The sequence below is a fragment of the Sinohyriopsis cumingii genome, chromosome 15 (genome assembly GCF_028554795.1).
Source record: "Sinohyriopsis cumingii isolate HCF-2022 chromosome 15, ASM2855479v2, whole genome shotgun sequence".
NCBI lineage: Eukaryota > Metazoa > Mollusca > Bivalvia > Unionida > Unionidae > Sinohyriopsis > Sinohyriopsis cumingii.
This window is the reverse complement of record NC_142975.1, coordinates 71,353,953-71,375,789: the sequence shown is the minus strand read 5'-3', so window position 1 is coordinate 71,375,789 and position 21,837 is coordinate 71,353,953. Positions and strand designations below refer to the sequence as shown.

The window sequence follows — 21,837 nt, the reverse complement described above, 5'->3', positions numbered from 1 at the left end:
CTGTATTCTAAAACAAAGTTATATAAAAAATTAAAACAATTTCAGTTTGAGCATGTTCATTCAAATGTTCTTTTAATTACCATATGTATCCACTTATAAGCCAAGTCAAACTGCAAACAAGAAAGATCCAGATCTGCAGTAGAATAATGAACCTGCAGATCTGGGTCAATGATGTTTTTTCTACTGATTACTCCTAACAAACTTCACAGATGTGGATCTGCTGGTGCATTATGTGATGGCAGATATGGGTCTATACAGTCTGCAATTAGACACATAAACGATGTCCATATATAAATGTAGCTCTGTGTCTGTGTCTGTGCGTGTGTGTGTGTGTGTGTGTCTGTGTACATGTACTGTGAATGTAAATATGCATATAATAGAGAGCCACAAGGAGGATTAGTTCCCTGACACCATCTTAAATAAAATTGTTTTGTAGTTGTTGTTATTATTATTATTATTGCTATTATTATTATTATTATTGCTATTATTATTATTATTGCTATTATTATTAATATTATTATTATTCAGTTTGCCTCAAAAGCAAACTAATTATGCTACAGTATGTCCACTGACAAAATGTTTCTGATAATTTTACTTTTATATTAATTAACATCAAAACCAACCTTTCTTCTGATCATACAAAATAGACCACCAATATTAAAAAGCAAAGATGACAAACCCCAGCCCATGACATTTTAAATATGTTACCATTGCTTTCTGGAATATATGCCCATGTTCAATTTTGCTATGACTAACCGATTCTTAACTTTGTGAGCCAGAATTTACCTTTACGTCTACAACAAGTTCAAATTTAATATGTCAGTCTGGAATGCTGCATTACAGTGAACGGACACATCCATTAGGGCAATGCATCACCACTGATACTTTTTGTATTAAATTCTTTCTCTTTTTACATAAACTTGCAAAGAAAGTTGCATTCTTATTGGTTTCCAACTTAAACATTTTCATAGAATACCACTGGTCCATCATTTTCATAGAATACCACTGGTCCACGATTTTCAATGAATAAATCATGTGGTTATGAACTGTCACGTCAATGACATCACATCATAAAACTGCTGTTGTTGTTGTAGGGTTTAACACCATTTTTCAACACCAGAACCTGGGAAAACCCAGGAAAGAACCACTGACCCACAAGAAGCTACTGGCAAGCTTTCTCACATAACCACAGTAGCCGAATCCAGGACTCGAACCCATGCAGACAGAGTTGAGATGGCAGTGATCCCTAACAGTGAGTGCTTTAGACCACTCCGGGCCCAACGTGTCATAAAGATGACATTCTGTTAGAAAGCCACCCATTTCATAACCATTTTCCAATCTCAGTTTAAGATCTCTCTGAAGTAACCGTCCTTTTTTAATGAAATCTGTAAAAACAAGAGCCCCTCAAAAGGACTGATGCTCAACTGGCTGAAAAGGATTTCCAAGAATTCAAGATAAAACTACTTCTTCCTTTTAAATGCAAAGTGCTGATATTATTCAGTGAGAACAAGATATTCAGAATAGCTGCTTTGATGGACATATTGGATGTAAGACTGCACCATTTCCATATAGGATCAACTAGACATCATATGAAGTCATTTAGTGCAAACTATATTTGATAATACCATCCATTCAGGTCAAATGACAATACTGGATGTCTGAGCTGCACCATTTCTATTTAGGACCAACTAGACATGATATGAAGACTTTCGTGAAAACCCCATTTTGATATGACACTCCATTCAGGAATTGGTAGCAATAACATGATCTTCAAGATGACTGCTGGAGTGGCCATAATAGTTATCAGATTGGCACAATTTTCATTCAGGAGCAACATCATAACTCAGATCAACATAAACTGCTATAGTGACCTTGACCTTTGGCTTTTAACACTGCCTCTACTAAGTGAAGTTGATCTGTTAAGTTTAATAATGGGCACAGAAAACTTTGTGATGTAAAGAACCCACACAAAACAATTGTTGCTTCTGCAACCCTGACCTTTGATCCCCTCTATTAATTATTTGGAAGCTCTACTCAAGTTTAGTGTGAATTTTACTTTTTTATAAAGAGTAGGAAAATGATGAAAATAGGAAGCCATGAGGGTGTGGACTGACTTGTTTATGGATGTAGTATCTAAGCATGCACCACTGAAAGTACATCAAGTAAAGACTGATATTCAACCTAATTGGCTTACTACTGAAATCCTAGATGCTATGAAAACACGAGACAAATTCAAGGCTATGGAAAACCATGCACAATATAAAGTATGGAGAAATAAAATAACAAGTATGATCAAAAAAGCTAAAAAAACTTATTATCAATCATTGCTTGAAAACAAAAAGAGCAACACAAACTCCATTTGGAAAGTCTTCAATGAACTCACTGGAGGAACGCACAAAAAACAGACAAATAAAATTCACTCACTTCTGGTAAATGACACCATAGTCACTGATGAAACTGACATTGCAAATGTTTTCAATGATTTTTTCATCAACATTACCACAAAGTTAAAAGAGCCAGTGATAGAAAACAACTTTAATGAACTGAAAAAGTTCTGCAGCAGTAAAATCTCAAAGGAGGTATGTTTCTCTATCCCACCAGTGTCAAAAAAACTTTGTTAAAAAATGTCTCAGTGAACTTGATACCAAGAAAGCTACAGGACTTGATCAGATTGGTCCACAACTCATTAAATCTTCTGCCTTTGCTATTGTAGATAGCATAACATTCATAATTAATTTAAGTATTGCAACCTCATCTGTCCCCAAAATATGGAAAACTGCAAAAGTAACTCCTATTCACAAATCTGGTTCTAAGGATGATGCTGATAACTACTGACCAATTTCAATACTACCAAACTTGTCAAAATTGATTGAAAAACATGTCCATGACTCATTCATGTCATATTTAACCAAACACTTGCTGTTACACCCTAATCAATCAGGCTTTAGACAGAACCATTCCTGTGAGACTGCCTTGATCTCCCTAACTGATAAATGGCTTCAAGCACTTGACCAAGGTAGAATAATAGGAACTGTATTTGTAGATTTCAGAAAAGCTTTTGACATGGTGGATCATGAAATCCTTTTGAAGAAACTGAAAATCTACCAGTGTGATGAAAGAACAATTAGATGGTTTACTTCGTACTTAAATGAGAGAACACAACATGTTTACATAAATAATGTTCTGTCTGAACCTGAAACAATTAGATATGGAGTACCACAAGGCTCAATTCTAGGTCCACTACTATTCATTTTATTTATTAATGACCTACCACTTTTACTAAGAGACTCAATAACATCTACAGATCTCTATGCAGATGACACAACATTGTCAGACATCCAAAACACAAAGCATGAGCTCGAAATTTCTTTACAGAATGCCCTAAACAAACTGGAAAACTGGTGCACATGTAATGGCATGGTGGTAAATACTGGTAAAACTAAAATATTACTTATCTCAACACGGCAAAGAAGGACAAATCTTGATAGTGATGAACTATGTCTGACACGGAAGGATACAAATCTGCAAATAGTCTGTCATGATAGGCTACTTGGTGTTCTGGTAGATAATAACCTATCATGGACTGAACATATCAAACATACCAGTAAAAAAGTCAATTCAAGTTTATGGCTTCTCAGTAGGATAAGACATTTTCTCCCTGAAAGGCACAGGAAACTATTTTATAACAGTTACATACAACCCTATTTGGACTACTGTAGTACAGTATGAGGTAATTCAAATGATAAAAACATAGCAAAGCTGGCACATCTTCAAAAAAGAGCATTTGGGCTAATATCAATCCAGAAAGAAAGCAAGGAAAGTTTAGCTGGTAGGTTAAAAATATTACCTATTAAAGACCGAATCTGTTTGAGAAAAGCCAAATTAATGTACAGGATATCTCAGAATAGTGTTCCTGAATATTTACAATCACTATTCCAGTATAGGCTACCTGGTAATACTCCCCACCTGCGATCCATGTCAACCAAACAGTATAAAATTCCCAAACCAAATAAGGAGTTATTTAAAAAAAGTTTCCAATACTCTGGAACTCTGCTCTGGAATAGTATTCCAGCTGAGATTAGAAATGCCCACTCGATTTCCTTCTTCCAAACCCAATATATCCAGTGGCTTCAGAGATGCAGCTTAAATAAATGAATTCCTTTGTATAAGGGCCTCAAGGTAGATTAGTTTTTAGCTAATTGTGTTACCCTCTTTAAATAAGGTCATTATTATTATTATTATTATTATTATTTATCGGGCAGAAATAAAAATCACAATTCTGTTCATCTTCGCATTGTACAATTTAACTATTTAATCATTTTTTTTCCTCTATCAAAAGGCTGTGCATCTCTGAAGTCTAAGGGAACAAAACAGATTGATGGACAAGACTATTTCCAGTTCTTCCAAAACATCTGACATTAAGCTTCATATTCTCCACAGTATGGTTGAGTCTAAAAAAAAATTGGGATGAGGGGTGCAAATATCGTCAGGTATGTACAGTCGTGTTTCTAACATTTATCTGTGATGGTAACATTTGAAGAAAAAAACAACATAGTAAACCCTCTCAGATACACCATCTCAGATACAACCATCTCAGATACACCCATCTCAGATACAACCAATATCAAATAATCATGTATTATGTTGTCTTAGATATGAAAATAGAATACATGAACAACCAGTCTATCAGATAATGAGATGGGATGAGCTTTCTTAACCCCAAAGCTAAGATGGTCGACAGTATTACTACACTAGTTTGTACAGTAGAACAGATCCTGAAAGACCAAATCTTCTAACAAAATATCATGGTCTCTCAAGAAAGGCAATTTATAACTAATAAATAGGTGCATTAAGAATCTGCTCTATCAAAACTGGTGGTCTCTCATGGCAGCGATCTTTCAAGAGAACTTTTAATGCACAGAATAACTGTGCTAACAGACTGTGCAACCCTTAGATGTAAACAAGTCACAAAGCATTCCATACAACAGCTAAACAACCAACTGTAAATACAACTGACCCAGATCTGCAAGCACATTATTCAAAATAGATACAAATATTTGTTCCTCACCATCAAGCAGCTTCCCAGTTGTGTCAAGTACAAAATAATGAGACTGACACCCAAAAATCCTTTGTTCATCTATGCAAGGATATATGGTGGCTCAGTGGTTAGCATGCAGGACTTGCAACCAAATATGATGCAAGTTTTAATAATATCATAGGAACAGTCAGGGTTAGCTGTTGTGGTCACAGTCTCCTTGGGTAAAGCACTACTTCAATTGCCTTGGCACTAAATAACCTACTTGTCTTGCTCTACCATACAGCACCAAACCAAATCAATCCATTAGTTACCATATTCATTTATGAACAACCAGGTGAGAATAGAACAGTTCCAGATCTGCCATGGTTCACCTCACCCTTGATAACTAATGGTCCAAAAATATAGTCTGCACTATAAGTGAGGAAGTGAGTTACTGAAGGACCTCAACAAAAAAAAGAAGATACCATCCCTTCTGAATCACTGAAAAACACCCCCCCCCCCCCAAGAAAGGGTTGGTAAACATTACTGCTTAATGTTTAATGGCTGACTGTTCCCTTTACAATTGCTTTTGGAATAACTGTCAATAAAGAACTTTTTCTAATGTAGGTATTCATTTTTTTTATATAAATTAAATTTATTTTCAAGATACCCAACCTCTAAACTTTTGTTAACATTACTCCAAGAGGATTCAAGAACTATCACTTGCACACAAATCATTGTGTATTATGTCACTGCTTTTTGTTATTGATTCAAAACAAAACAAGATTCCTTTTGTTTAAAACACAAGGGACATTAATATTTTGCAAAACAACTGTCAATGTCAAAACTTAATTTATATTGTTCTATTTGTGACATATTGATGCCATGATTTCATTGTGAGTAATATTAAAATAAGTAATATTAAAATTTAGGAATTTTAAGTTCACTGCAAACTCTGGAACTTGCATCTCAATAATAAACCATGTCTGTGAAACAAAGCTTTTGACTTAAGTACTCATTTCGCTTGACTGCCTTCCTATCTTTGATCACATATGTGAATTAGTAAGCTAATTTATGATAATTTAATTATATTACTTACAAAATAATAATAAACAACTGATCCATTGAAGCGAGTTTATCTGACACATGAAACATCTTACACTGGTGGGATTTGCATCCCTTTAACTTTACTTTTATTCCACCGCATTTATTTGATTTGATACAAAATTACCATGATAATAAAAAGCAGGTCTGTTTTTAAATTGGGTGTAACAATTCAATAAATACTGAGCAAATTAGAGATCAAAACAAAGTCAGCACTTAATTAGGTTCTCACAGAACTGCTTGGACACAAATGTGTTAATGGATTGACATTTTTCATTTTCAAATACAGGAGGGCATATTGTATTTATGACGATTACACTGAAAACGAATTAAAAGACAAAACTAAAACATGAATTTCACTTGAAAAAAACTTATTTAACTGGTGTTTATTATTTATTTATTTATTTAAGGTTGCCACAAGTTATAATGCATTAGTGACATTATCACTGATCAAAATTTCATCAAATGCTATTTACAGTGTGCTGAAATGGTGCTCAGAATGAAAATTTAACAAAATATGACTTATTTTTAAAACTGAAAATTTCATGATGTTGATCAAAATTTCCTGATACTGACCAATGTTTTTGATGATAAAATGTTTTTGATGATAAAATGAGTGATATACCAAGGTTTCATTTACCAATTTTGATAGTACATGTAGTTTTCTTCTTATTCAATACATACTTTTGCTACTTTCTATTGCCTGACCCCACATCATAAGCCAAGTTTTTTGAGGGAGTGGTTTGTAAAGTATTTCGGGGATTTTATCACCTGCCACTATAACATGAAAAAGAGTTGCTTACTACTTTTCATGTTACAGAAATGAATACTGTTGCTGCCTGGCATCTTGAAAAAAAATGAAATACCATCTGATGATACAATACTGTGTCCATGCTTTTTACAGCTGGGATACCTAAACAAGCAATTGATGTAGTATATTCAACCTTATTGTCTGACAAACAGAATCTGCCACATTCCCTTTTAAACTAAGGTTTCCATTTTCTTTTCTTGTTATTTTTAAAAGCCTCAATAATCAATCAATATAAAATGGAAAAGTCTTTGTGAGGAAAAACAAATGTAATTGTACAAAGCTTTGGGCACTGAAAGTATCTGGTTTATTGGAATCCAAGTAATTCAATAATATTCCAAGTAAAAGATATGATGAAAATCAAGGAATCCTTAAATAGTGTGGCACAACCAGAAAGCATTAAAGAGAATGGATTTTTCCTGTCACTGTCAGATAAATCCTCTCAACTAGTCTAGCTTCAGCCCTGTGAGGGCAACCCAACTCCATGATCAAATATTTATCCACTTCAACCCATTTCTGTAAAATACCGTATTTACTAGCAACACATTCATTAATCAAAATAATAGATTAATTTTTGCACAAATCTGATAATCAAGCATGTGACTATAATTTTCCATAAACAAATAAAAACAATTAAAAGATTTATTTTTCTAAATGTTTATCTTTTTGCCACAACAAATCTCCTTCCTATGTATAGTACACCACTCCCTCACTAAAAAGCCCTTTGTTATAACACAGTTCCTGCTGCTGCTGTTGTTGTTGTTGTTGTAGGGTTTAACACCATTTTTCAGCACATGATAGGCTATACATGGTGGCCAGTATAATTGGTGGAGGAAGAACCCGGGAAAACCCCAAGAAGAACCACCGACCCACGAGAAGCTAATGGCAGGCTTTCTCATGTACCAACGTTAGCCGAGGCTGAGACTCGAACTCACGCAGACAGAGGTGAGATGGCAGTGATTAGTAACGGTGAGTGCTTTAGACCACTCAGCCACTTGGGGCCCCACAGTTCCTGCTATAAGGTGAATATGAACATGGATACAATTTCATTAAGTGGTAGTAAAATGACATGTTGCATATACTTTCATTACAAGGTGGTCTCAGTATCAGTTGGTATAATCGATGAGACAGCCTTGCAATGAAGATGTACAGTGTAGTCCAAGGACCAACAACACGACAGATGAGAAACGACCTCCTTCCACATTTACATACTCTACAGGCAGATCAGGGTCAATGATGTTCACATAAAACCACATGCAGAACAGATAACACAGACTTTGATCAAATAAATGGTCCATGCTGTTCACATGAAACTACAGGTGGAGCAAACAGCACTGACTTCCATCAAATGTACTGGCAGTCATGGTTCCATGCCATCCACATGAAACCAATTAATAGAACAAACAACGTAGATATCCATCGACTGGTATATACTGTACTAGCAAATCAGGGTTTTAACTTTTCACTCAGGCAAATGTTACACACATTGACTGTACAGTGACTTGTAAAAACATCTCTTATTTTGAAACCTGAATAAATTACCATTTTAAAAATCTCCTTGGAGATGCAAACCTTACAATGCTTAAAGTCAACAGCATAACAAGGTAATTTATATGCCAGCTTGAAATCCCTGCTTTACATATATCTTGCCTGAATAAAAATGGTAATTTGTGTGCTATAACTGATTCAACAGTCAATATTCTATTGGATCAATTTTAAAGTATTTACAATGACATACAAGTTGTACTCTGATGGGCCTTCATGGCAACCTATTACTTCACACACACGTTCATGTGCACACACACACACACACACACACATTAATAATGACATGGCTTTTAAAGTGTTGGTATAAAGCAATTTGATATACCAATACTATTAGTATATCAAATTGTGACCCCACCCATGATGCAATAATATGCATATATAAACATTCTTGAAACTGAATTCTGTTGATACTAGCCCTATAGATCAATGATGAATTTCCACTCATTAATCATTAGTCATGTATGATAAAAAGCATAAATAATCCCCATTTTCTAAATGAATTTAATATGGTGCACAATTTCATAGCAATTTTGTCTGCTTAATGTTCCCACTTCCCCTCTCATGCATAAGGGACAAAATACACAGAAGTCTGGAGTGAGAGAGAAAAAGGATTTGGGCTGTATGAAAACCTTGAAACTGAACTTACACCAAGAAACCTACACAAATATGGTTCATCGTAATGGTATGTGAATAGCCACAAAAGGCACAGAACTACATTTTGTAACAGACACACATGGCAAGGATGTGAGAAGTTCATTCACTCGGTCAATACACAGTTGCCTGTAGTCAATCTCAACTCCTTTCAAAAGGCAAATATGTGTATTTATATGTGATATAAATAAAATATGTGTATAGTATGTATGCTGTATCAATGATATACCACTCATTGCATACATTTTTCATTAAAAAGAAATGAGGCTTGCTGAGTTTCCTTTTAATGAAAATTGTATACATCTCATGGTACATCATTAATACAGTGTACATACTAATATATATATATATATATATACACTGTATTTTGTGCTTGACCTTTGTACATAACTGAGTGTAGTAGTTTGGGCAAAGCTGACTAATTGACTAATGTCATTTTTTTTTAAAAATGTTTATTTGAATTTTAATTCAGTAATTTAATTTTCCTTGGCAATTCTATTGTCCACCTTATATTTTTCATGATGTACTTGAATTTAAGTTCAAAGCCTGACCTTGTTTACAGTTTGGTGTAATTTTTCATAATCATGATTAATTTTTCGGAAAATACTATTGCAACATAGATGAAGTGGGTAAAGAGGGTTTATCAACAAATCCTTCATTCCTATTTGAATATCAGTATAGTGGAATCACTTTTAGTTGTGTTCAGATATAACTTGAGAGGAATCATTTATTTAAAAATTATTCATTGAAATGACATGTGCTCATTCACATTTTTTACTAAATCACTATTCCAGGATTACTGTGAATTCATTCAAGGACATTCTGGATTATATAGTTGTGATACATCAAGACTGTTGGCACATCAACCCATTCAAGGCTATTGGTGCACCAGCATATTCAGTATTGGAATTAATTCAGAAAACTTGATACTTCTCTATTTGTGATACAACTTTTAGGATTATTTTTGACTTAATTCACAATACTGTAAGTTCCTCTTATATTTTCACTTTGTAACAAGAGAGGTTTATTTAGGTGATTTTCATAAACTTGTTGGGTTTGCTTCTTTCTGTTACTTTAAGTTTACAGATTCATAATTATATATTGGGGTCCCTGGTGGCGGAGTGTTGTAAAGCACTTGCCTTTACTGATTACTGCCATCTCACTCCTGCCTGTGTGGGTTCGAGATTCAGGCTAATGTGGGTATGTGACAAAGCTTGCCAATAGCTTTCCATGGGTCAGTAGTTCTTCCCAGGTTTTCCCTGGATTTTCTCCACCACTTATGTTGGATGCCATGTTGCCATATATAGCCTAAGTATTTGTGAAATTTAGCATAAACAAATTAAAAAGAAAACACTGCCTTAACTATTTATAAAATGTAGTAGACAATGTATAATTTTCAGTTCTGAATTTGTTTCTTACGCTATGGTATACAACAGAATTACACCCAATATCTTATTCCACTCAAATGTTTGTAAAAAATTAATTATTAATTGACAACAGGCTGACTTCCAACTTCGGAAATGCATGACACATAATTAACAGTAATTTCCAGTAAAGTCTGATGATAAAGTTTTATTGGACCAGGTCCCCAAATAAGTCTTGAAAAATTATAAAAGTTACTTGTTGCTGGTATCTTTTTCTTTCTCCCTAATTTAGGCCTAGGCTTCACACAGTTTGTTCTACGGTATCATGTGATGACACGACTCATGTGATGTGAGGCACTGATATAATGTTGAAAATACAGACAGAGGCAATATTCCAATTACATGTACAGTGTTTTTTTTTACAAGTCCTGGAGATAAGCTTTCAATTTAAAACAGAACTGTCAGTATTTCTCAATTTTTCGAGGCCATTATTGCCTTAATTCTGAATCAGGAATCTTCCTCATGACCATGAAATATTGTGTGTCTAAGCTAATGAGAGTTTCAAAGGAACAACCTAGAATACAATTTACTGCAACCAAATCACATCCTTTGAGAGACCAATAACATGATGCCATTAACGGTTTCTTCCATAAATCTATCTGTGCAGCTGAAGTAGAGTCAACACTACTTTTACAAAGCTTCATTTTTAAAAATTAAATTGTCAAAACAAACCAAGAGCAAAATGAAGTGATGATATGCAATTACTTGATTGCTAATCCTATCATGCTAAGTTAATCTGTAACTGGATGGATTAGAAACAATTGTTAAATTGGGATAAATATGTGTGTCAAGTTTCATAGCATTCCTTCAAGTAGTTTAGGAGGAGTTGCAATTTACACACTTCTGCTAATGGACAGAAGGATGACAGACAATGGACAACAGGCCATCCCATGTTTTTTTTTGGTCTAGGACCAGTAAAGCTTGATAAAGTTGATGACCATGACCAATTTAGGTTACAATTTAGTTATATGGCTCTATTTGAAATGTCCTCACAGTTATTAAGTAATCTCATTTCAGACATGTACAGAACATTCAGAACTTGGCCCAAAATAGTGTACATTAATAGAATGCACCGTCATCAAGCATGGATTGTGCAATATACAGTAGGAGCAATGTACTGACAACTTTACATTAAGTGCTTATAATTAAATTATTCTGCAAAATTTGAATTTATTTTCCAATTTTCTTTAAGCATTTTTCCCTCAAATGCCTGCAAGATTATTAAGACAGCTGCAATGGTGGCCATAATGGATGTCAGATCAGCACCATTTTTATTAAGAATCAGCTGAACACTGCAAGTTTTTTAGTGAAAACCCCATGTTGATAAAACCATCCATTCTGGAAAGTAATGATAACAAGAATTTCATGATGACTGCCATGTCTGCTATATTGGACATTAGATCGGCACCATTTTCATTTAGGACCACACAGGCATAATAAAATGTCTTCTAGAGAAAACCCCATGTCAAAATGACTTTCTGTTCAAGTAGAGTTGTTAAAAGACTTTAAAGTTGGCTGCCATGGTGACCATATCGGATGCCAGCCAGATCAGTACAATGTTTATTTACAACCAGCTAGAAATCATAAAAAGTCTTTCAGTAGAAACCTCTAACCTGGGTGCAGTTGTTGATATGTTCGTTTTTGCCAATGAATCCTTTTCTTTATATTCACCCCCACCCCACCCTGATAATCAGTAAAAAAAGAGATTATCATTAAAGGTGCCTATTGAAATTGTGGTGATATCGACATCTGGGCACATGCAATGTGTTTTCCATGATAATTAATTTGATTTAATGCTAAGTAACACATGACCTTTACCTTATCAAAAATGAGGCAAGGAAGCTGCTGCTTATCTGTAAAAGAAAGCACATTAGCCCAGTCAGCCATCTGGAACCAGCCCATCTGAGGGGCTGTGCCCATGTGTGTGTGAGTGCTTATACAATCTTATGAAAGGATTCCCAATCAATGCCCAAGAAAAGCATCTATGACATTTATCACACCTAAAATTTTCTTACATGTATTTCCATGTCTCATAATTAAAAATTCCTACCAAAACCTTCAGTTGCATTTTCTTCTCAAACCTAGTACATGTATTTCAACAGACTTGTAAAATGGTACGTCTCTGATAAATATGCAAAAGCCTTGGCCTCAATATGCTTTCTGTGATATATTTTTTAGACCCTAAAGAACAATTGACATAGTCTGAACCATTCTATTTGCAAAAAGATATGAATATTCACCTAAATAACTGTTCCAATGATCAGAACGGTATTTTCAATTAATGAGTCTCTCAAGTTTTTGATGACATTGCAAATATCATGTTCATTTCATTTGCTTCTTCAAAAGTTTCATTTCTGACTCAGTGAACTTGTCCACATCGTTAACATTATCATCTAAACTTTGAAATGGATGAAACCTGCTACTTTAGTTCATTCACAAATTTAAACAACCAAACCCAAAAGCACACAAGTGTACATGGTTTGTTTACAAAGTAGTTCCTAATACACTATATTATCTTTAGGCACATGTGTCATGCATATGCGTGCAATATGAAAGTTTTCAGCATCATAAAATACTGCATTATTCTAATGCATATATAATAGATATAAATACCCTGAAAACTACAAAGCCTTGTGAACATTTATTTTGGTAGGCATAATTTTGTGATGTTTCTTGACTGGATGATCCCTGCCTGCTACCTATTCTACACCTGTGATTATCACAAGTTGGATATAAAGTTGTAACAGACAAACTTAGATATATGGCTGAGCCACAAAAGAATGGAGTATTTTGGGGGATATAATTGAACTTTTTCAGTAAAAAGATACAAATTTACAGATAAAATACAAAAGTTAATTTGCACCTGTAAATGTAAATATGACAACGTTCACTGCAAGACTTGGGCTTTTACTTACCTAGGCACGTCAGCACCATCTAGAATCAATTTTCTGAATGAGAGCATTGAGCATCAAAAGAAAAGTGAATCACAACGTTAAGGACTGTGTCACAAAGACTTCTGACCATGACTGCATTCCTTTACAATCAATACCAGTTAAAATAACACAGCTATGCTTGGATCTCTGAGCCAAGTAATGTAAGCTGTGGTACTTCTCTCCTACCAATCAAACATCTTTCTTTTTTGGCATTATTGCAGAATTTAGAATATATAATTAATATCACATGGGACACAAACAGGACATTAAAAGAGAAGATTAAATTTTTTTCATGCTTTGACTTCTAATCCAGCAAATATTTTCATCTAGATGTACATACATTTTACATGTTTTGAGGGGACTGAAAACAGAACAAGTGCATTTGTTGCCAGAATATTTATTTTCAACCACAACACTTAATTTCTGACTCCTACAGCTTTTCAGTTTCAGTGAGGTGTTTGGACCCAAGTTGTAATATAATTTCTTGTTCTTGTAAGCTGGCATGATATTTTCTGTGCAATCTCCAAGTCTGGAAACATAACTTTAACCATTTTAGCAAAATGGTATCCAATTAGCTCACCTGCCATATTCTCAGACAGTGTTGGATTTTTATGACACTCAGAAAGTGTTTTGAGGTCAAAAGGGGGGATCAGTGCGTACGACACAAAAAGCAATGTCCAACTGAGAATAAGCTTCCGTTTCATATACACCTTTAAAAAAATTATTGGAAATTCAGATTCGAATAAAAAAAAAAAGACATAAAAAATAACCTGTTTTATTCAAAGCATTTAATACTCTTGCAAAGAAATAAAATTCTTGCAAGACTCAGTATTATCAATTATCATCACCATACATATATATATGTGCACACGATCCCAACCACAATGATATCAAATAACAACATACACCAAGTCCTGTCTTTAAAATCTATTGAACAGCAAATATATAGGCTCGATTAGATAGATACAGTCTTTACTAATCCCAGTAGTTTTATAGTCTTTACTACTCACAAAAGTTCTATAGGGGCAAAAGATAATTCAAGTGTCATTAGTGTTCATCTTTCCACTCACTATATACTTGATAGTACCGTCGTTTAAAATTCCCTGCTGGAATCAGTTTTTCTTGAAGCCATTATGTCAGCATTGTCACAACTGTATCTGATGCACTTTGATCACAAGATATGCTTGTCTGGATAGCAAAATGAATATACATCACGTCTGGGACTGAACATTTCCTTGTGGGAAGTGGGGGTGGATGGATAATATTTGTATGTTTAAAAAGAGCTTTACAAGCAATATAAGCACCTATGTTTAGTAGGCTCAGTGCCAGATTAACCCTGTGGAGGCCCTTAGACAGTCATAATCTAGGAGCCCCCTTGCCTCTACATTAATACAGTATTTTCTCTAAGGAGTCTTTAATGTAAAGTTTTCATTTCTTTGATTCATTTTTTTCTCTCTCTTTTGGAAACAATTTAAGAAAGCTTGATTGTAATTTTCTTTCAAGATCAAATCAATATTATTTTGATCCATTTGTCACGGGGACCGTAAAAGGCATGGGGCTGGTACCTACTCTGCCTATTTGGTAATCCGGCAGTGAATAGGCTGAGGTGTTAATGTTTAAAACATCACCCTAATTATTGTCAACCAATTAAGTAACAATGAAATGGTGGTTGTTTATAACTTACCACTTTGCCTTTTATAATAATTAGCCCTCTAAACCACTCTCAGGATAGTTTTACATGTGCTCTAAGCAGGGCCGTTTCTTGATGATACATGCTACAGGAATATACTGAAATGATTGGCGTTTTCTTACATATAGTTTTGTTTTTAAGATTATTAAAAATCATTTTTCAAAACATGACTGTGTCAGCAAGTTTGAGAGCAAAACTGTTTTTAGACTGATATGTCATGTTATGGCACGTATGAATGAGGAATGGTCAATTGTGCTCTGCCACTTTATCCACTGTTGATTCAGTTTCCTGCTTATCAGCGGGACTTCACAGGGTCTTCCTCCACTGAACATACAGTATAGCCAATCAGGTGCTGACAAAAAACCCACAAAACAAAAACAAACAAGGCCTTAAAATGGATGTGTTTGTTACCCCCCAAAAAATCATTGCTGCTATATGTTGGTGTCTGCATATGACTGGTTACATCATTTCTTCCCCCTTATACTAAATTAAAATCCATTTTGCATGAGACACACAATGCAAACTCTAGACCTTTGCTGCTCCCCTGCACGCACTTAAACACTGAAAAAGCACGCACTTAAACACTGAAAAAACACACTAATAACAATAAACACTGAAAAAGCACATGTTTCAGCATTTTGACCAAAAACCATAAGAACTGCATTTAAATATTCCTGTTTTTGAAAAAAGCAATCAAATATTTAAGCATTTCTGCCAAAATCATTTTGGTCAGACTCTTTTTATCTTACATCCACCAAAGGGTGAGCAATTTTAATCAGAGACTCAAAAGCCATCATGGACCACTTTTGATCTCTTTATTACTTTTACAGTAAGGGGTTAGTGTTAGGACTGGTTGGGCATGTATCAAGATAACATGACTGGGTGGAACATAATACTACATGTCTATGGGATGATGCCCAGTGCTAGACATCACTATCAACTGCCACACTGCAGACATTGTAGTAATATGACTGAAAAATCCAGAACACAAAACACTGAACATTGCCTATATTGTAAACCTCTTGTTCGAAATAATTATGCCAAAATTGCCTCATGGGAATGCCTTATTTTTGGGTGATCTTGATATGGTGGTGAAAAATTGTATCTGTAAAGTTTGCATGAATGCCAGGTGTTATTATTGCATGTATTGTGGTGCTAAAGGAACTGTTACAAAATAATAATAATAATAATAATAATAATAATAATAATAATAATAATGACCTTATTTAAAGAAGGTAACACAATTAGCTAAAAACTAATCTACCTTGAGGCCTTCATTCAAATGAATTTATTTATTTTAGCTGCATCTCTAAAGCCACTGAATATATTGGGTTTGGAAGAAGGAAATAGAGTGGGCATTTCTAATCTCAACTGGAATACTATTCCAGAGCAGAGTTCCAGAGTATTGGAAACTTTTTTTAAATAACTCCTTATTTGGTTTGGGAATTTTATACTGTCTGGTAGACATGGATCGCAGACAAAACATAAACTCCAAAGATAATGACAGTGAAGATCACAGTACATTGACATCAGGTCTCGGTTGACCAAAAATATCTCCACCCTTAAGCCAATTAATGCGAAGCAACTTATCTATAAAAACAACAAAAAGAAGTGCTTTGGAGAGACCTGAATAAAATGGTGTTTGAGAAAGCAGGACTAATCTGATGACTGTTTATTTAAGAGTTGATATGTGCGAAAATACATATATAAATGAAAATAATATCTGCTTTGGGAAATAATGATGTTGCTGTTGTTGTGGGGTTTAATGCCATTTTTCAGCACATGATAAGCTATGCATGGTGGCCAGGATTAATGGTGGAGGAAGAACCCGGGAAAACCCTGGAAAGAACCACCAACCCATCAGAAGCTACTGGCAAGCTTTCTCACATACCCACATTGGCTGAATTCGAGACTCGAACTGACGCAGACAGAGGTGAGATGGCAGTGATCTGTAACAGAAAGCGCTTTAGACCACTTGGCCACTCAGGGCCCCGGGAAATAATGAAGAACACCGACAGTAAATATGCATTTATCACCATACAAAAGGTAATAATAATAATATTAACAATATTAATAATAAAGACTATTTTCAAAGGGTAAAAATGAGAAATCTATGTTGGGGGCCTCTCTCATGTACATTCGGAGAGTACACCATTTTGTATGACTTCATCCATCCAATGCACCTACTGTGGAAGGAAGAGATGCTTGGAGTCTGGAAATTGTAGTCATATATGTAGCAGGCTGTGTTCCCCCAAACTGTATTACAGTAGTCAAGATGTGGTTGAATGCAACTTTTGTATATAAAAAAATAACTCTGTAATATAATGGAATGAATGTCACGATTCTCTTTTGGAGCCAAAGAATAAGAGTTTATTTTCTTTGAAATATAGTTTTATATGTTGAGGCCATTGCAAGTTATTATTAGCAAATATTCCAAGAATTCTAACTAGACATGTCATTTTTCAGATCTGTTATCATGGAGTACATTCAGCATATCATTTTGCAATCTTGATTTTTTTCTACAGTGCAGTTATCAGCAAAACGTTTGTTTTATCTGTATTGAAGATAGAATCTTGTGGCACTTCACAGTTCATTGCAGCTTCTGATAGATGTCCACTTACTGTTACCTAGATAGAACCTTGTGGCACTCTACAGTTCATTGTAGCTTCTGACAGATGTCCACTTACTGTTACCTAGATAGAACCTTGTGGCACTCTACAGTTCATTGTAGCTTCTGACAGATGTCCACTTACTGTTACCTAGATAGAACCTTGTGGCAATCTACAGTTCATTGTAGCTTCTGATAGATGTCCACTTACTGTTACCTAGATAGAACCTTGTGGCACTCTACAGTTCATTGTAGCTTCTGACAGATGTCCACTTACTGTTACCTAGATAGAACCTTGTGGCACTCTACAGTTCATTGTAGCTTCTGATAGATGTCCACTTACTGTTACATAGATAGAACCTTGTGGCACTCTACAGTTCATTGTAGCTTCTGATAGATGTCCACTTACTGTTACCTAGATAGAACCTTGTGGCACTTCACAGTTCATTGCAGTTTCTGAGAGATGTCCACTTACTGTTACCTAGATAGAACCTTGTGGCACTCTACAGTTCATTGTAGCTTCTGACAGATGTCCACTTACTGTTACCTAGATAGAACCTTGTGGCACTCTACAGTTCATTGTAGCTTCTGACATATGTCCACTTACTGTTACCAAGATAGAACCTTGTGGCACTCTACAGTTCATTGTAGCTTCTGACAGATGTCCACTTACTGTTACCTAGATAGAACCTTGTGGCACTCTACAGTTCATTGTAGCTTCTGACAGATTGTCCACTTACTGTTACCTAGATAGAACCTTGTGGCACTCTACAGTTCATTGTAGCTTCTGACAGATGTCCACTTACTGTTACCTAGATAGAACCTTGTGGCACTCTACAGTTCATTGTAACTTCTGACAGATGTCCACTTACTGTTACCTAGATAGAACCTTGTGGCACTCTACAGTTCATTGTAGCTTCTGACAGATGTCCACTTACTGTTACCTAGATAGAACCCTGTGGCACTCTACAGTTCACTGTAGCTTCTGACAGATGTCCACTTACTGTTACCTAGATAGAACCTTGTGGCACTCTACAGTTCATTGTAGCTTCTGACAGATGTCCACTTACTGTTACCTAGATAGAACCTTGTGGCACTCTACAGTTCATTGTAGCTTCTGACAGATGTCCACTTACTGTTACCTAGATAGAACCTTGTGGCACTCTACAGTTCATTGTAGCTTCTGACAGATGTCCACTTACTGTTACCAGGATAGAACCTTGTGGCACTCTACAGTTCATTGTAGCTTCTGACAGATGTCCACTTACTGTTACCTAGATAGAACCTTGTGGCACTCTACAGTTCATTGTAGCTTCTGACAGATGTCCACTTACTGTTACCTAGATAGAACCTTGTGGCACTCTACAGTTCATTGTAGCTTCTGATAGATGTCCACTTACTGTTACCTGTTGAAACCTAATGCTCAAGCAGGATGTGAACCACTAACGGGTATCTTCCTTTCGTTGATCGATTTTTAATTTTTCAAGAATGTCATGGTCTACTAGGTCAAAAGCCTTTAAAAAAATCAATCATTACAGTACCAACTAAATTTCCTTTATCTAAGGCTTTCAACCACAGAGATGTAGAGTAATTACAACCTTGAACGAGCTTCCATGCTCATGAAAGTTTGCATTCAAATTAAGTTATAATCAGTTAGCTCCAGTGTTCCTCATCATTCACATACTTATCCTAATGTATATTTCATATTCTCAGGATGATTTATAGCCATGGTATTAAAACAAAGAAAGAAACAGGCGATGTCTTTCCAGTGCATATGATGGATGGTAGGGGTATGGGCAGGGTCAATGTTATGTTAGTTTGGTAGATATTTTGTTGTTACTTTAAATTCATCTTCTTAAAACTCACCCTCAAAAACCAAAAAAGTGGAACCCAGCAAATTTAAAGTGCTTTCACAAATATTTATTGTTATTTCAGATAAAAATATGATACTTTGCAAGCACTGTTAAACATGATGGCTCCAAGCAGCAGGCTAATGTGTTGGAAATCATTTCACAGATTGGAAATGTATGAGATTTGTTTTTATAAGGTCAGGATTTTTTAGGCAGTCTTTTACATGTCTACATTCTAAACAACCACTGACTTTATTTATACAAGGACACACTTATCCAGATGGGCAGTTAAGAGCAGGAAAGAGAGGGAGACAGAGAGCAGCCTTTCAAAACCCCAAATTCATTAAATTAAACAGGAATTGGCTATCTCACATACAAGTCTGGTAACTGAATGACTTGCATTTCTCTTTAAAGTGAAGTATACTTGATTTATAAGTGAAATGCCTAATTCAACTGTATGTCATTTACAAGTGACCTACAAGTGCAGTAAGTAACTGAATGGCTCATATTTCACTTATAAGTGATGTCTATAGCATGCAGTGATGTCTTACAGTATCTCACCACAAAAGTGACAATGAAGTGCCAATAAAAGGTCAAGTTCAAAATTTTTCAAAAATGCAAAATTGAAATGCACAAAATATTTGGAAGATAAAACCTTCCACGTAAAAGGATAATTAAGCACAAGATACTAGAACTTTGGCGGCCAAGTGGTATAAAGTGTTCACTTTTACCAGTAACTGCCATCTCACTGCCTGCATGGGATTGCATCTAGGGCTCAGTCAATATGGTTATATGAGAAAATTAGTAACTTCCAGAGGGTCTGTGATTCTTACAATGAGGCATTGCCTGGGTTCTTCTTCTGCAAGAGTTATTCTGGCCACCATGTATAGCCCATCTTGCGCTGGGAAATGGCATTAAACCCCAAACAAGAAGATAAAATATAACGATGAATGCCAAAAGTTGGGATGAAGTTTGGTTTCTGACTGTAAAATGTTTGATGTGTAAACAAACAAGCATCATATACAAATTAAGATGGATTAGAAGATAGTTTCTGCAGAGCTAATTTCAGGGAAGTTTTAAATGTACCCGGACAGAGTCCAAGTCCCTATAATGCACTGGAACAAGCATCTAAAGGTAGGATTTATTTAAATAGAATTTAACCATAGTTGAGTCTGATCTTACTAATGACCTGTATAGTCAAACAAGACCTTCTGATCAACTCACCAATCTGCTTGCCACTACTTGCAAAAATCAAGGGCTTTCGACATTTGTATCTAATGTTTAAGAAATATTAGTTCACAGCCAAAAATAAGGCCAAAGAATCTGCTCTACTCTACAAAAGGAACAAGACAACCAACCATCCAAAAAGAGCTGTAGTTGACATTCAATAGTATACCACTTTTTATCTCTAGCAGATCAAAAAGTTGTCAACAATGAACACTCAGTTCCTGGATTAAGGCATTTCACTATGTTGCTAATTTTGATGTTGAACAGTGTGGGTGATGATATGTTGCCATAAATTACACACATTTCCTGAAGGGGTTTTACCTCCCTGAACTCTAAAATTTCTATCAGTTTAAAACTTGGGGATAAAGTTAGGCACACGATGACCTTAAACAAAGGTTGAATAGATATTTTGATATGCCGTACTTCCATGTGGTATCATAACCTTTCTCTAAGCCATGAAAAAACAGCAATGGTTTGTTCTTTTTTTATGAAAGCACATCTAAACAATGCTTTAGTTAAAAGTTAAATGACTAATTTACATATAAAATTGCAATTTGCACATAAAATCCTAATCCTTCACTTGAAGGTCACTTATTAAGTAATTTAAAAGTAAAGGTAACAGTCACCTGTAAGCCATAATAGGTAATGAATACAAGTGACCTATAAGGCACGTACAGATTTTGTCCCTAGTTCCTAAATTCATTACCAGCATATCTTCCTAATTTCTTCCAAAACTGATGATAAAAGGTACAGTATATTGTTATTCTCTCTTCTTGAGTAATGGAGCTTCTTTTGCCAGATAATTTGGAAAAAATACTTTTTCTGTATCATCTAGCAATTTTAACAGTAAGTTGATCAACCATACCTGTTTATATCCGACAACTGCATATCAATTGAATGTTCTACAGGATGAGGACACAGCTGATTACGAAAAATGTACCATCTGTATTAAAGCTTCATACAGCAGTAAATTGGAG

General features: G+C 35.1%; 1 protein-coding gene and 2 long non-coding RNA genes across 10 annotated transcripts in view; 2 read left to right on the top strand and 1 right to left on the bottom strand.

Moving 5' to 3' along the window:
- LOC149782047 (rap1 GTPase-activating protein 1-like) overlaps positions 1 to 21,837 on the bottom strand; it is a 435,320-nt gene that overhangs the window by 231,190 nt on the left and 182,293 nt on the right. The window contains exon 1 of one of the 8 annotated variants that reach the window (XM_089933467.1): positions 21,726 to 21,799. The exons of the other annotated variants lie outside the window; for them this stretch is intronic. Within the exon in view, the coding sequence (XP_089789593.1) occupies positions 21,726 to 21,748 (23 nt within the window). The 5' untranslated portion in view covers positions 21,749 to 21,799. Of the gene's footprint in view, positions 1 to 21,725; positions 21,800 to 21,837 lie in introns of those variants that run through there. 8 annotated transcript variants of the gene reach the window in all.
- Positions 1 to 21,837, top strand: part of LOC149782048 (uncharacterized) — a 202,569-nt gene that overhangs the window by 34,957 nt on the left and 145,775 nt on the right. The window lies entirely within an intron of this gene.
- LOC149782049 (uncharacterized) overlaps positions 20,384 to 21,837 on the top strand; it is a 58,252-nt gene continuing 56,798 nt past the window's right edge. The window contains exon 1 of the long non-coding RNA XR_016414211.1: positions 20,384 to 20,767. This is a non-coding gene — a long non-coding RNA (uncharacterized LOC149782049). The remainder of the gene's footprint in view (positions 20,768 to 21,837) is intronic.